The following is a 15,309-nucleotide window of genomic DNA, read 5'->3' as shown; positions in this document are numbered from 1 at the left end:
GGCCGGACAATTTCTACTGATGCCTCAGCAGGTAGGCCTATAAGAACAGTAGAATTAGTCACTGTTGGCCTCTATAACTCTAAGAGAATCCATTGATATTTTTACTAGACCAATCCGGAGAAAACTAAAAGGTTGACACGATTAATAAAAATCCTATTTAAACTTCTACACAGAAAACCAGTGAAATCTTGAATCTTTGCCTTTAAACTTGACCTAAAATCGTGTTGTGATTTTCAACCAGATTGTTATTAAATTTTCTTCGTATCAGATGTAGAGTAGCATATTGAAAATGCCTCTGTCTAGCAATTTGTTGGACGGGATTCGAGACCCGTTCAAGCTGGATAGTTCCTTGAAGTGTTTGCAGCTTCAACATCCTTGTGAGCTACAAATAGGAGTTTGGGGGAGCCTGTAGGTTTCTACCTGCTGAGTCATCAGCACCCATAGCCTGGCCCTCCCTGGTCCTAATTTGATGGAGAGAGGGCTAGGGCGCTGATCATATGTATACATGATCAGTCTGTAGGGCACTGTTCTATTCCTTACCTCTGCCAGGGGAGACTATAGGTCTAGCTGCTGAATCATCAGTAGCCATTGCCTGGCCCTACTTAGTCCTAGCTTAATAGAGAGGAGACTTGGGTGCTAATTATATGCATATAAGACCAGTCTCTAAGGCATTGTCCTGTCCCTTACCTGTGCCATTCATGAGTGACCTTTAAACCTTTATGAGAATGTAGTCTAGATTTACACAATTTTTGTGTTTACTTTTTAATAAAAGATGAGTGGCAGTTACAACGATTTCAAGTCGTAGACGGTGATAATTTCAAGTCGTAGACGGTGATAATTTCAAGTCGTAGACGGTGATAATTTCAAGTCGTAGACGGTGATAATTTCAAGTCGTAGACGGTGATAATTTCAAATAGACGGTGATTATTTCAAATCTTAAGAAGAAATGACAGCCAATATGCATAACAAAATCACCTGTCTACAAGAAGACAGATGGAAAGTCAACGGAGATATTTATTCAGTAAAGTCCTGTGGAGAACCTTCTGAATTTTCCGAGAGAGAGAGAGAGAGAGAGAGAGAGAGGAGAGAGAGAGAGAGAGAGAGAGAGAGAGAGAGAGAGAGAGAGAGAGAGAGAGAGAGAGTTTATCGACGATTTCTTCGTTCTCGACTATCCTATTCTGTTGCTCAAAGTTATTCGACTTCAATTGGAAAACAATATTTAAGTTACAAGACAGGGGTATCTCTCTCTCTCTCTCTCTCTCTCTCTCTCTCTCTCTCTCTCTCTCTCTCTCTCTCTCTCTCTCTCTCTCTCTCTCTCTCTGAAGAAATTAAAACAACTTAGAATCAATCAGCGTGATTTAATTATTAATTAGCATTGAGAATGAGGTGTCCTATATACCCACTCTCTCTCTCTCTCTCTCTCTCTCTCTCTCTCCTCTCTCTCTCTCTCTCTCTCTCTCTCTCTCTCTCTCTCTCTCTCTCTGAAGAAATTAAAACAACTTAGAATCAATCAGCGTGATTTAATTATTAATTAGCATTGAGAATGAGGTGTCCTATATACCCACTCTCTCTCTCTCTCTCTCTCTCTCTCTCTCTCTCTCTCTCTCTCTCTCTCTCTCTCTCTCTCTCTCTCTCTGAAGAAATTAAAACAACTTAGAATCAATCAGCGTGATTTAATTATTAATTAGCATTGAGAATGAGGTGTCCTATATACCCACTCTCTCTCTCTCTCTCTCTCTCTCTCTCTCTCTCTCTCTCTCTCTCTCTCTCTCTCTCTCTCTCTCTCTCTCTCTCTCTGAATTACATTGAAAAAAATAAAAAAGGGTGTTTTCCTCTAACAATCAATACATCGGTCTCAACCACATTCTCTCTTTACCTGGTCACTCATGGATGAGCCTCTGTGCGAGAAACTTCCACGAGAGGTTCATCAGTCGTGTATCGAACTCCTTAACAAATTTGACGCTATCCAGTCCAATATTGCTCGCTTCTCATTCTTTTTATGTATATATATATATATATATATATATATATATATATATATATATATATATATGATGTATATACATATATGTACTTATATATACATATATATATATTATATGATTATATATATATATATAGATATATGTATGATTATATATATATCTATCTATCTATATATATATATATATATATATATATATATATATATATATATATATATATATATATAGATATATGTATGATTATATATATATATATATATATATATATATATATATATATATATATATATATATATATATTGTATGTATATATCTATATATATATAAGCAACAATTGGTGTGCATATGGTTAATAACTAAGGCATAAAATATGAATATGTATTTAAGTATTTTATAAACAATAATCTTTTAGTAATGGTTGTAACTGAATTAATTTTATTTCTACGTAAACTCATTATAGGTGTTAGAACTTCATGCAGTTGTTATTCTTTCTCAAAACACAATAGATTAAAAGTCGCTCATGAATGGCAGAAGCAAGGAACAGTGACATTGGCCTAGCATGCAGGACAATGCCCTAGAGACTGACCGTATGATCAGTGCCCAAGTCTCCTCTCCACCCAAGTTAGGCCCAGGGAGGGCCAGGTAATATCTTCTCTTTTTTCTGCAAAATATCAGCAATGTGTGTTATCTTATTGGGAACGTCCCTGCTTGGCAGTCTATTGGACGAGAGTTCAAAACCCGCTCAAGGTCGATAGTTCCTATTAGTGTCTATACCGCACCATTCCTGTGAGCTTTGGATAGGGGCTTTGTATAAAGCCTATAGGTCTGCCTGCTGTGTCATCAGCAGCCATTGCCTGGCCCTCCCTGGTCCCAGTTTGATTGAGAGGGTCTTAGGTGCTGATAATATGTGTATATGATCAGTCCCTTGCCTCTGCCATTCATGAGTGACCTTTAAATGGTTGTATCCATGATTTTTTTTATTCATATCGCCATTCCATAACAATTATACTAGTCTTTTATGGGCATTTTCCTCATGCAGACATACCTTACAAGACCTGGTCAGCCACTTAGTCACACTTTAACCGCAATATCAAAATCGTTTTGCCATCTCGTTTGCATTATCATCAACTTATAGTGACCTTATATTATTCAACCTCTTGATTGCCACTCACCATGGTCCTCAACAGTCACTTCCATAACTTGGTCACAGCTGGAATAAAACTTCTAGAATACTGTGTAATATCGAGCCTCGTGATTGAGAAGGATTATGTAAAGTTCGAGTATAAGGTCGTAAAAGTTATGAAGTAAAATTGTTCTGCGAGAGAGAGAGAGAGAGAGAGAGAGAGAGAGAGAGAGAGAGAGAGAGAGAGAGAGAGAGAGATTCCAGTATTCTGATGCGATGGTTCATGTTGACTGTAATTAGGAATTGATTTATGTTGTTAATTCAGGAGTCATTTTACTTTCCTCCCATCATCTATTTAGTTCCTATCGTTTCAATTTAATGCATTTTGGATATCTCAAAAGCCTTTACTAATACTAATAAGGATATTGCCATTTCCTAACAACATTAACGTTTTATAGTATCTATTCATTGGTGACTTACATATTCATCGGTTGTTGTGGCCGATGTGGTAACGTCCCTGACTGATGAACGCCAGACTGGGATTTGAGTCCCGCCCAAACTCGTTAGTTTCTTTGGACGCTGCTTCTTTACTATCCTTGTGAGCTAAGGATGGGGGCTTTAGGGGAGCCTTTAGGTCTATCTGCTGAGACATCAGCAGCCAAGCCTTTAGGTCTATCTGCTGAGACATCAGCAGCCATTGCCTGGCCTTCCTTGGTCCTAGCTTGGTGGAGAGGGGGCATGGGCGCTGATCATATGCGTATATGGTCAGTCTCTAGGGCATTGTCCTGCTTGATAGGGCAATGTCACTTTCCCTTGCCCCTACCATTCATGAGCGGCCTTTAAACCTTTAAACAGCTATTGGTACAATAATTGCGAACACTCATTTGATTGAGATGAGATCCAGAGAGATGGGAACGTAATCCAACATGGATGACTCACAGCTTAGCTAGATCAATAAACAGTCAATTGCCCTTTGGGAAGAAGAATTCTACAAAAACATGGAAATTACCACCAGTTCCATCGCCTCTGTTTTGTCTCCTTGCTGATTGTAAACAAACAAGTAAGAAAAGACCAATTTTAGTTTTTTCATTCTAAGGGCGTCTATCCTGAAGATTCTCTAGGTTGGGTGAGGTTAGGTTGGGTTAGGTAATTTTATTTAGCTGTTATTCTATGAAGCCTGAAGTACATGAAGAATGGAGAAGTAGTGATTTAAAAGCTCGTGATAGAGTTGACTAGCGAAATCTAACCGAGGCCCTTTGCGTCAACAGGCGTAGGAGGAGATGATAATAATTATTCTTACTATGTGAAATTATTGCGTACTAATGATTTGACTCTTCCTGATGACCCAGTGGCAAATATGGCAACACTATACTTATTTTTTAATTTATGACCTTGTGAAAAATCATGCCTGTTATATGGCAACACTCTTTACCTATTTGTAATTAATGACCTTGTTGCGAGTAAGGCCTGTTATATGGCCACGCTTCACATATTTTTAATTGATGACCTGGTGAAAAATAATACCAATTATATGGTAACACTCTGTACATATGATGACTTTTAGGCAAATATAGTCGGTTATATGGCAATATTCTTTAGCTATATTTGATAGTTTAATGTAGCTATTTACTTACATTTCTAAAGAATCCCATCTATTGTCCACAGGAAACATATATTCCACATTCTTTGCAAAATGATGCAAAAATGTGTTGCACTTGAATAATTTATGTTTTGCAGAAAATGTAACTCATTATGATACAAGAGGTTTGGACTTATCAGTCAAGAAGTTCAAACAAGGACCGAAAATAGAACTATTATACGTTAGAAAATAATATATCAGTCTCTTGTAAGTTGTACTTTCCTTAAATCTACTTAGACTATACTGAAGACTTGGTCAAATCAATAAGTCACTTCATTGGGCCTTAGAACCCTTGAAGGAGATGAATAAAACGACTGTCATGGAAGTCAAATTATAATGTCCACCCTTATTAAAGGTTGTAGATGACCTTGTATTAAAATGAAAGGATTTTAAATCAGTAAGCTGCTGTTATTTCATCTGCTTATGACCTTATTGCCTGAAATATTAGTTTCAGCTGACCCTTTTATCTTTGAGTTTATAGAGAAAAATAGTTTTGGCCTTCAGGAACTTCAAAACTTCATTTTCAGCTTATTTCATTTATCGTTTTCCTAAGAAAATGTTTCTCTCTATTCGAAAGCTTTTCACGAATTGATTTAGAAAGATTCAGCGCCAATTTGTAATGGGTAAGTTATTCGTTTGCCATTTGTGACTATTTTCCGAACCTTCTAGAAGCCAAGCATTCAATTTTCCGTATCTCACTTCAGCTTCTACTAACCCCCCCTCCCCTCCTCCTCCTTACTTCCACTTCTACTAACCCCCCCCCCCTTCCCCCACGCAGCAAACGCAATGCACACACAATTAATGTAAAGTTCCTCTCATCTCACCAATGTATTGATCTTCTTTCCTCGTTCAAGTATAATAAATTATGGAAACAACTGATCAGATTGACAGTAGGATTCTGCATAAGTAGCCTGCCTTTTGTTTCACTATTTGATTTGATATATTGATTTTCGCTCATGTAATAAGGCACTGGGGCTAAGGAGGTCATTCAGCTACCAGGTGCAGCAGTGTTAAACCTAAAGTAAATGTTATGTGTGGTTAGATAGCAAGATAAAAGAAGGCAAGCGGAAATGGGTGTAATGTGTAAGACTAAACCCCTTCACTTATTACCTCCGCTAACAAAGTTAGAAGGAGGTTATGTTTTCCCCTTGTTTGTAGAGTAAGGAAACTTACAGGGACTAACTGTTATGTAAAAAGCTAGACATTCTTAAATTCTGGAAGGTCAAGGACACGGTCAAGCAAATTGTCCAGTTCACACAATCAACCATACGTTTGCACAACGTTGTCACAGAAACTTCAAACTTGGTTCATATTTGAGTGTATAAAAATCTACGCCAATTAATACATGTTAAGGTCAAAGGTCAAGGTCAAGGTCGATAAATAAGCTGCTGCAGCGAAGGTCTGTCCTCTACTGAGTGCCCCTCTAGTGTCAGTGAACATTTGCATGTCTCAATAAATCCCTGAAAATTAATCAAGGCGAAATGGAAACCAATAATTATCATATTCAAGAATAAGTAGGTGATAGAATGAATTTTGAGTAGAAAGAAATCTCTTCATGTTAGGTCAGTATTTTATTATTTAATTAATTTTCACATTCAATAATCTGACATTTTTTTTTTGGAAGCAGAAGCAACTCCCACCTTAGACTTACATATTTACAATTGGGAGCGCAACTGTTTCCTTGAATTACTGCACAATACAGTGAGAAATTAATAGATAATAGATAAACTAAAAAAATGCAATCTTTCCAACACTTAGTTTACAATAGAAATAAATTTTGACTTATACTACAGTAGCCTTAATTATTCAGATTCATAATTTTTCACCATGTTATGGAATATTGCTCTTGTACACATGTAAGCGCATCATATCAGTGAGAACTTCAAGCATTCGCAAAACTGACTTTGAAGTATTATTGTTCTGATGAGCCTCATCAACAAGAGTTCTGATTTCCTTCACAAAAGAGGTTCCGGTTAATCCCTTTGACTCCTCAGATCCTGTCGTCATATTTGGGTCACCTGCTGTAGCGCCATCTGTTCCTTGCAAGTGGCGACACTGCAGCTCGGCGTTATGTGGCCCGACCTTCTCACATCTTCTAAAGTGATTCTCAAGAAGGTCTCTTTCTTCCGGATACTGTATGGGAAGCACTGAAATGCCGTTGATGTGTAGTTCGTGTTTCATGAATAAGCACAAGGCGAGCGTACACCTTGCACGTCTGCATGCTCTGGAGTGTTTACTAAAAACCTTGACGTAAGTGTTCCACACACTGCAGCGATGGCGGAATATATAAATATGAGCATAAGCAGCCTTCAAAGTTTTACATTTTTCAGAGCATCCTAAACCATGACAAGATTCCTGGTGATGTAGAAGCTGATTTACAGAATCAGGAGTGCTTCTGGTAAGTTCTTTAAGTGCTTGAGTCACTGAGCAAGGAAAAACCTCTGGGTTGTCACTAGAGCAGTGGGATAAGGGTTGCTCAGATGAATACACTGCTGCAGGATTCTCTTCATATAGAGCAGCTTCTAACCGGCAAGCAATTTCTGTCTCACTTAAAGGGGGTCCAATGTCCTTTAACAGATGTCGAGCAGTTTGTAAAACTGAATTTACTGCCTGTTTTTGGCATGGGTCAGGTGAAAGTGGCTTAAATGCTTTGTGACTGTTGGACCAACTTGCATAATGGGTTTTTGCATCTGAGGTAGGGGAAATATTGCACATGTTTATTCTAGAAGTCATGAGTTGCAGTTTTGGAAGACTATCGCCCGTTCTAGAATAGTCTTGTATATTCTGGAGTTTAGAAATACCAGCATGTATATTTCTGAGCTCATTGTTCTTTTTATTTGGCGCATCTCTTATCCTTCTTGTATATGGACTCCTAGAATTGGCAAAAGTCTCCGTCATTTTTGCCTCTTGCCCATCTCTCTGAAGATTATATTGCCTAACAGGATCCCGAATATAAGCGTTGTTAAAATCAGGCACCTGGGTATCTTGCTCATTGAATTCAGAGAATAGTCCTTTCTTTCTGTGCGTATACCTGCGTTTGTGTTTTATGTTCTGCTGCTTAGGGTCACCTTTATCATTGCTTAAACTTTTTCTAATGTCTTCATCCCAAACTTTTCTCATCCTTTTATTCATATTCTGGTTGATGGCAGTCTGATTTAAATATTTTTCCTGGTGAACTGAAGTATCATTTAAGACATTGTCTAAAACTGTAATCACTTCAGGCACATGAAAAGAGTTCAATCCCTGAGACTGCTTAGGTAAATTAATGATAGAAGAAGCATCCATAGCTTTCCTTTTCTCCCTCCAGTCTATTAGTCCATTCTTTTGTGCACTGTAATAGTCTGAAGGACTACTAAGACCTGGAAATGTGATGTTAGACTCCAGTGATTTTTGGTAATGGAGGTTATTAAACCTAATTTTACTTGCCTCTGAAATTTCATTTGAGATGTAATCATCTACATCCATGTCTGGTAAGACAGCTTCCATAATTTTCCTAATTTTCTCAGAGCCATAAACAGGACTGTTATTCTGAACACCATTCGTTTGAGTGTTGGTTTTCGACTGATCCATAAAGAATCCATTCTCCTCACCACTGATTGGTTCCTCTTTGATTATCTTCATTAGTGGTGAGATGCTCGTGTTAGGTGATATCTTGGCAGTTGGGCTTGCTTGCTCTGAGGATGATATTGGTTTATCCTTAAGATTCTCTGGGTGATAGCTTCCCTCAGAATTTATTGGTTTTATGACTGGAGCCCCTTGATGAGTTGGTGTACTTCCTTGTAAAGAGGTTTCCTTCAGCTGTTGTCTCTTAGCTGGGGTGATATGTGGACCTTTCAGGGGTGGAATGCTAGTTTTGGGTCTTCTAATAGGGCCCGTACCATTCACTTGTGGAAGGGGCATTTTAAGAGAATGATAAGTGGGAACTGGCTGCTGGTTGTGCCTCACTATAGGGATTTTGAGTGGAGACATTGCTGGAGGGAGAGTAGTGTCATCAAGAGTCAGAGGTAATCTCATTGGATGAACTCCAGGTGGAGATAAAGTTTGAACTTGCACAGGGGTAAAGTTAAGCTGTTGGACAGCGGGATTTGAGTTTGGGAGAATATATGACATATTAGGATTGATGTTAAGGGGTGGATTAACATTTACTGGGCTGGGGCGTAAGTTCATATTTTGCTTGAGGTTCGGGACCCCGAAAGGCTCATAAGGTGGGGAGCCCATTGGCGGCATCACTTGTAATGCCACACAAGGAAAACCTTGGTAGTTGAAGATGCTATTTACAGGGGGACTGCAAACTACAGTATTAATGTTTGGCTGAGTCACAATCACAGCCTGGGGAGAAGAGTATATACCATTGTAATGTTTAGATCGAGGGTTTTGAGGGTTCGTTGAATGGGATGGCATTGTTGGTACTGAAGGAGTGGAATTAACATTGGGCTTCTTGACCAATTCTAGATCTTGATATATGTAAACAGGGTTGTTATTTTGGGTGACTCGCTTTCGTCTGCCTGGGAACTTTCCTCTTATTAGCATAGCCATCTGAAAGTAAAAAAAAAAACTTATATCAGTCTGTTTGCCTCTTCATAGAGACATCTTAAGAAGAGAAAATATAATCTGCCATTGAATATCAGTCTTTGTTAGATAGCAACTCATATTTCTTATAAACCATATCCTAATTTGTTTCAAAAGTCTTCTGAGTTCTTTGTAAGTTCCCATGCAATGATGAACTCATACGTACTTTGCAAGTGTATTGATCTGCTTACATATCTATCTACAGTACTTTCAAGCTTACTCACGTTTGATTCTGGAATTCGGTCTTCAGGATGGTCCTGAGCATAAGCCCAATCAATGTCCTTTGCGTAGGTTCTTGCACCAGGCATGTCCTTCAAGTTGGCCTCCAGCCATTGTCGAACGATAGAAATTCTGCTCGCCCCGTTTCCAGCAGCAGCATTTTGGTACTTACTATCCGTCTGGGTCGAACTGGAAACCACTTCATCGGTGTGAGTGGGTACGGTCCTGCCCTTCATGTGTTCGGGCACACGAGGCTCATTCGATTCGGGATATTCATCCGGAATAGGAATATCCATCACCTCTATTTCTGACTTCAGTTGTTGTTCCATACAGAACTGAGACATGTCAATTATTATTCCCGAATTGCCTTCAGTGCTTGAGAAATCACAACCCTTGTCTTTGCCAGGTTGAAAATCTTTTGATGGGGATAAGTAAGATGGATCCTCTAGTGTCTTTTCCTTTCTGTAGTCTTTCATATATCGCATGGGATGAGCATCTTTAAAAGAATCATTGGGTACATCTGCGTCTAAACACAACTTGTCTGAGGAGCTGCTTCTTTCAGCACTAACTGACTGGAATCTGTTTGTTTCCGAGATCCGGCCGATGACCAGGTGTTCTTCATTAACCTGCCTCTGAGAAGAATCGATTTCTATTTCAAATTCATCACTTCCTCCCGGATTATTCTCCTGCTGAATCTTACTACGGAGCGTGTAAGGGTTATGCGGGCCATAATCACTCATGGTGGGTCCTTTAGATTTAGGGCGTTCCTCTCCAGAGACACCAGACGCGAAATCTCTCAAGGGTAATTTGTAGGTTTCTCGGCTATGCTTAATACCTTCCTCCACTGAAACCAGTATGGATCCAATTCTGCTGTTCTCAATGACCATTGGAGGTAGCCGGTAAGAGCGGCCTGCCTTTTCTGTGCCCTGGTAAGAACGGTTCACCTTCTCTAGGCCGTGAATCACGTCTGGTCGTTTTGGAGATGAGCTCACTGAAGGTTGGTCAGAATCTTTCAAAGCCACATCTTGGTAAACATAAACCTGGGCACCTTGCTTGCCTAGACGGCGTTTTCTGTTGGGAAATCTGGCTTTCAGAACCTTGCCGAACTGGAAGAAAAGAAAAAAAAAAGTTTAGACTCATTATGAAGTTCTGGTATTTTCAGCAGTGGTAATAATCTATCATACACTTACAATGGGTGTTTTAGCATGTTTTAAAACCGAACTGGAAGAAAATAAAAAAGTCTAGACTCAATATGTTGTGATATTTTTTTCAGAAGTGTTAATAATCTATTCTATTCTACACCTAGGCCTACTCAGTATGTTAGCAGGTTTTAAACTAAGGCCAAAGGGAATATCATTCTTAAATTACATTTGTTTTCTGTTTATAGTTATTGGAAGATCAAAATCATTTATTAGTAGCCCATTAAATACATGATATTTACCTTTGAAAATGGCTACCAAAATCAGCATAGCAGTAGTTTCTCTTTTCATAGATGTTTAACTTTAGCTTTATATGCTTCATTTAAAGTAAAGAATATCTATTGCAAATCTAGCAAAACAGAAAAAAAAACGTTGTGTAATAACTGACAATTAAAAATTTTCACTCTTAATTTTAAAAATTAATTAACACTTATTTGACAGGAATCAAATATGGCCCATTTTTAAATTGGTACGTGTATTTTGATAAACAAACTCGAGGGGCACTCAGTAAAGCGCAGATCTCCGCCGCGACAACTTATTTCTCGACCTTTTGCTCGAGCGTGACCTTGATCTTTGACCTTAACCTTCCAGAATTCATTCATTTCCAGTTTTTAACATAACAGTTAACCCTGCAAGTTTCATTACTCTACGATTAAAATTGTGGTCAGGAAGCTGTTCACAAACAAACTTCTCGACCTTTTGCTCGACCGTGACCTTGACCTTTGACCTTGATCTTCAATATTTATTATTTCCAGTTTTTAACATAACAGTTAACCCTGCAAGTTTCATTACCTCTACGATTAAAATTGTGGCCAGGAATCTATTCACAAACACACACGCTGATCTTGACCTTTAACCATGACCTTCCAAAATTCAATCATTTTCAGCTTTTAACATAACAGTTAATCCCTGCAAGTTTCATTATTATGCGATTAAAAACTGTGGCCCAGGAAGCTGTCCACAAACAAACAAACACACACAAACAGGGGGTAGTACATAACCTCCTTCCAACATCGTTGGCGGAGATAATAATGTCAGGAATACCAATTGCAAATCTTATATACAAAAGCAAACGCAAGAAAATCAATCAATCAATCACTCAAGCAACGGACGTGGATACGTATTCACTGTAAATGTGGATACGTAGTCTGTAGATTTAATTTGCCAAAGGGATGGAGCTAAAACAACTGTCATTGCAAGAAAAACTTCTCTGGTATGATTAAAATTTTAGTAACCACCCCAACGATTTTACTCTCTCTCTCTCTCTCTCTCTCTCTCTCTCTCTCTCTCTCTCTCTACTTTGGGTCACAATTCTTCTTCTTCTTCCTCTTCTTCTTCTTCTTCTTCTTCTTCTTCTTCTTCTTCTTCTTCTTCTTCTTCTCTTCTTCTTATTATTATTATTATTATTATTATTATTATTATTATTATTATTATTACAAGCAAAGCTATAACCCTAGTTGGAAAAGCAAGTTGCTATAAGCCCAAGGGCTCCAATAAATTAGAGATGTTTACTGTTAAAATTTCCAAAGGAAAAATACATAACATTTTGAAAGCATTTTGCTCATTTCTAAGTAGCCTAAATAAGCCAGACTTCAACCTTTACAATTGATGAAATGGGGTCTCTAACACAAATTATTATGTTGAAAATCTCAAGTCCCACTTGACAACAGCTAATGTTTCCAACGCCCATGTGTGTCAACTGGTTTTTATAGTCTAAGCTTAGATAAAGTGAAAGATAACGTTCTATGGTCCATAGTTTTAATTTAGCATTACGGTTCTTCCCCTTACAGTATCCGAGCTAGTCCATATAGGCCTACATGTACGTACATATGTATGAAATGAAATACAAGTTAGTTTTGTAACGATAAGATTTAGAACAGCGTAGTTGTCCAGAACGCATCTATAATGACAAAATCTACCTAAATTTGAATGCCTTTAAAAGGTCACCGAAATTCAAGGTCAGTTTGAACCTACCTGACCTATATCCATGTAATATTTTGGATGATCTCTGGTGTAAGCATCGTACAGCTGACACACTGGAGTGTTTGTGCCTGGCTTGTCAACGACTCTGGTTTTCACCCAAGACTGTGAAACGACTTTCCTTGCAGAGATGTAGGAATATCTGGAATCATGAAAAATATTTTTTTTTATCTTTTATTATAAAAATACAATTAAATCTTAGCAATTTACATTATATACGTAATTATTCTTTATAAAATACTAATATGAACTACATTGTTTTACATAGTTATAAATCAGCTCAATACAAATTAAATCAATTAATAAATATATATAGCCTACAATAAATTTTATTGTACAAAACGTTCTTAAATTATAATTATATTAAATATTTAAGTAATTAATAATTGATATAACATAAGATATTACCAGCGGGCACATTTTCTTTGTGTACAAACTCAAATCTTTTAAATGAATATTGATATCCGTAGGCCTACATAAAATTGTCGTCCCAATTTTGTTGTTTATGAGAACAATGAGATAATGAGTACAATTTCCGTGCATGGCTTTAGATTTTGAATAAATCAACAATAGAACGATAATTATATGTATATTAATGTAATCAGGTGTGTAGTGTTCATAAAAAGACATTAAACCCAGCACACACACAAACCTGAAACTAGGCCTAATCAGTCTTCGAAATCCTCACATATATGGGTGATCTTGTTTTGCGAAATTTTTAAGAAATTAAATGGCAAGTGAATCGAAAAAGTCACGAAAATTGAGATTCGATCCTAAGTTCAATTAAGGAAAAAAAAACAATATACAAGTTCCTTGGACATCTGTGAGGACATCATTACTAATTCACTAGGAGTTACTACTAAGAGGTTCTGTTTGTGTGGGGAGGAGGAGACCGCTGAAGGGCAATGTTTAATAAGGTAATGAGACTAGAAGCAGGTGCCAAGTAAATTGATTTACAGAGAGAGAGAGAGAGAGAGAGAGGAGAGAGAGGAGAGAGAGAGAGAGAGAGAGAGAGAGAGAGAGCATTTATAATTTTACAAGCATCTAAAAGTCGATCGTTTCAGAGAGAGAGAGAGAGAGAGAGCATTTATAATTTTACAAGCATCTAAAAGTCGATCGTTTCAGAGAGAGAGAGAGAGAGAGAGAGAGAGAGAGAGAGAGAGAGAGAGAGTGCATTTATAATTTTGCAAGCATCTAAAAGTCGATTGTTTCAGAGAGAGAGAGAGAGAGAGAGAGAGAGAGAGAGAGAGAGAGAGAGAGAGAGAGAGAGAGAGAGAGAGAGAGAGCATTTGTAATTTTGCAAGCATCTAAAAGTCGATTGTTGCTACAAAAAAAAAAAAAAAAAAACTTTAAGTACAAGACTCCATCTCTGAAAATTCCTACTACAATATCACCCTTGATAAGAAACTGCTTAAATCACTCGGTAATGAATTACCCTTCTTGATAAATTTGATAAACTCTATTCCGAGAAAAGATAATTTCAGATAATTAGCCGCGTGTTCTTGAGAGTTCGAAGAAATTATTTTTTTAAAAATCGCACAAGAGAAAATAACAAAGTTGTACGCAAAAGATTATTGTTTTCAGATTATCTCTGAAGTGTTATTTTTCGTTAATATATATGATTATATTTTAGTCCTCCTTATATTTAGGTTTGAAATTCAAATAAAAAAAAATATCGATAGATTCAGATTTTTTTTTTTTTTTGTCAAATTTTCTAGGAATAGGAGGACTAGGCTTATGCTACTTTGCATACATCCAAAATGTATTGCTATGGGTTTATCCACCTGTTACATATATGTCAGATGTAATTTAACTTGCTAGTAATAATCATAATAGTAGGCCTACGTGTTTATTTGTTTCTTTATATAGTACTACACCATAGGCCTATGCTATTCATTAACAAGATAAATATTCGCATCTCTGCATCACTGTCATTGCAAGCGTATTCACTTGAATTTATCACATATAAATAAATAAATTGGTTATTGAAGGTGAGTTTATAAGCTGTCGGGAAAATAATTGTCGTTAACACCACTTTTAAAATAACTTACTTTGCTTTCCCCATTTTCATGCTGAACTAAAAGATCGTAAAACCAGTTTTTGTGAAGAGCTCGTTTATCCCTCTTCGATATAACAATAAATCCAGCACAGGGATAAAATTATTCACTTCACCTACTGTACGTGTATACCACTTTAGCCTATGTTAGCTACAATGTTAACAGTTTCGTACTTGCTCCCTTTATGAACTTATGATCGGTACGAATTTTGAACCGAGTGAGATGTTTATATTCGTGCCTGTAACGTTACGGGTACGAGTCGTGTTGCAGATTGTGTTTTGCCCTCTAGGGCAGGGTTGCCAGGTTTTCCAGTTGAAAAAAGGCCAACGTCTGATCAACTGCAGCTTTAAAAGGCCAACCTAATAGTAGAAAAAGGCCAAAAATATAGCATTTAAGGCTAACCAATTTCAAAAAGGCCAAATTTAGGTATCTAGCATGAAAAAGGGCCAAATTTGGAGTTTTATGGCCAGAAAAAGGCCAAACTGGCAACCCTGCTCTAGGGGACTTGTTGGCCAGGGAAATATTCATTATTATTATT

General features: G+C 37.4%; 1 protein-coding gene across 1 annotated transcript; it reads right to left on the bottom strand.

Moving 5' to 3' along the window:
- Nucleotides 1-6,351: 6,351 nt before the first annotated feature.
- Nucleotides 6,352-14,938, bottom strand: LOC137629767 (uncharacterized). The gene is made up of 4 exons (XM_068361388.1): nt 14,766-14,938; nt 12,709-12,856; nt 9,541-10,641; nt 6,352-9,283 (listed from the first exon to the last, which is right to left on the bottom strand). The coding sequence occupies exons 1-4, from the start codon at nt 14,783-14,785 to the stop codon at nt 6,578-6,580; spliced, it is 3,975 nt and encodes a 1,324-aa protein (XP_068217489.1). The 5' UTR covers nt 14,786-14,938; the 3' UTR covers nt 6,352-6,577.
- Nucleotides 14,939-15,309: the final 371 nt, after the last annotated feature.

The sequence above is a fragment of the Palaemon carinicauda genome, chromosome 37, assembly GCF_036898095.1.
Source record: "Palaemon carinicauda isolate YSFRI2023 chromosome 37, ASM3689809v2, whole genome shotgun sequence".
Taxonomy (NCBI): domain Eukaryota; kingdom Metazoa; phylum Arthropoda; class Malacostraca; order Decapoda; family Palaemonidae; genus Palaemon; species Palaemon carinicauda.
This window is presented reverse-complemented; position numbering and strand designations above follow the sequence as displayed.

Coding starts and splice junctions, on each gene's coding strand:
- LOC137629767 (XM_068361388.1), bottom strand. CDS start 14,785: ATGAAAATGGGGAAAGCAAA. Junction 12,857..14,765: donor ATGAAAATGGGGAAAGCAAA/GTAAGTTATTTT, acceptor TCATGATTCCAG/ATATTCCTACATCTCTGCAA. Junction 10,642..12,708: donor ATTACATGGATATAGGTCAG/GTAGGTTCAAAC, acceptor CTTTTCTTCCAG/TTCGGCAAGGTTCTGAAAGC.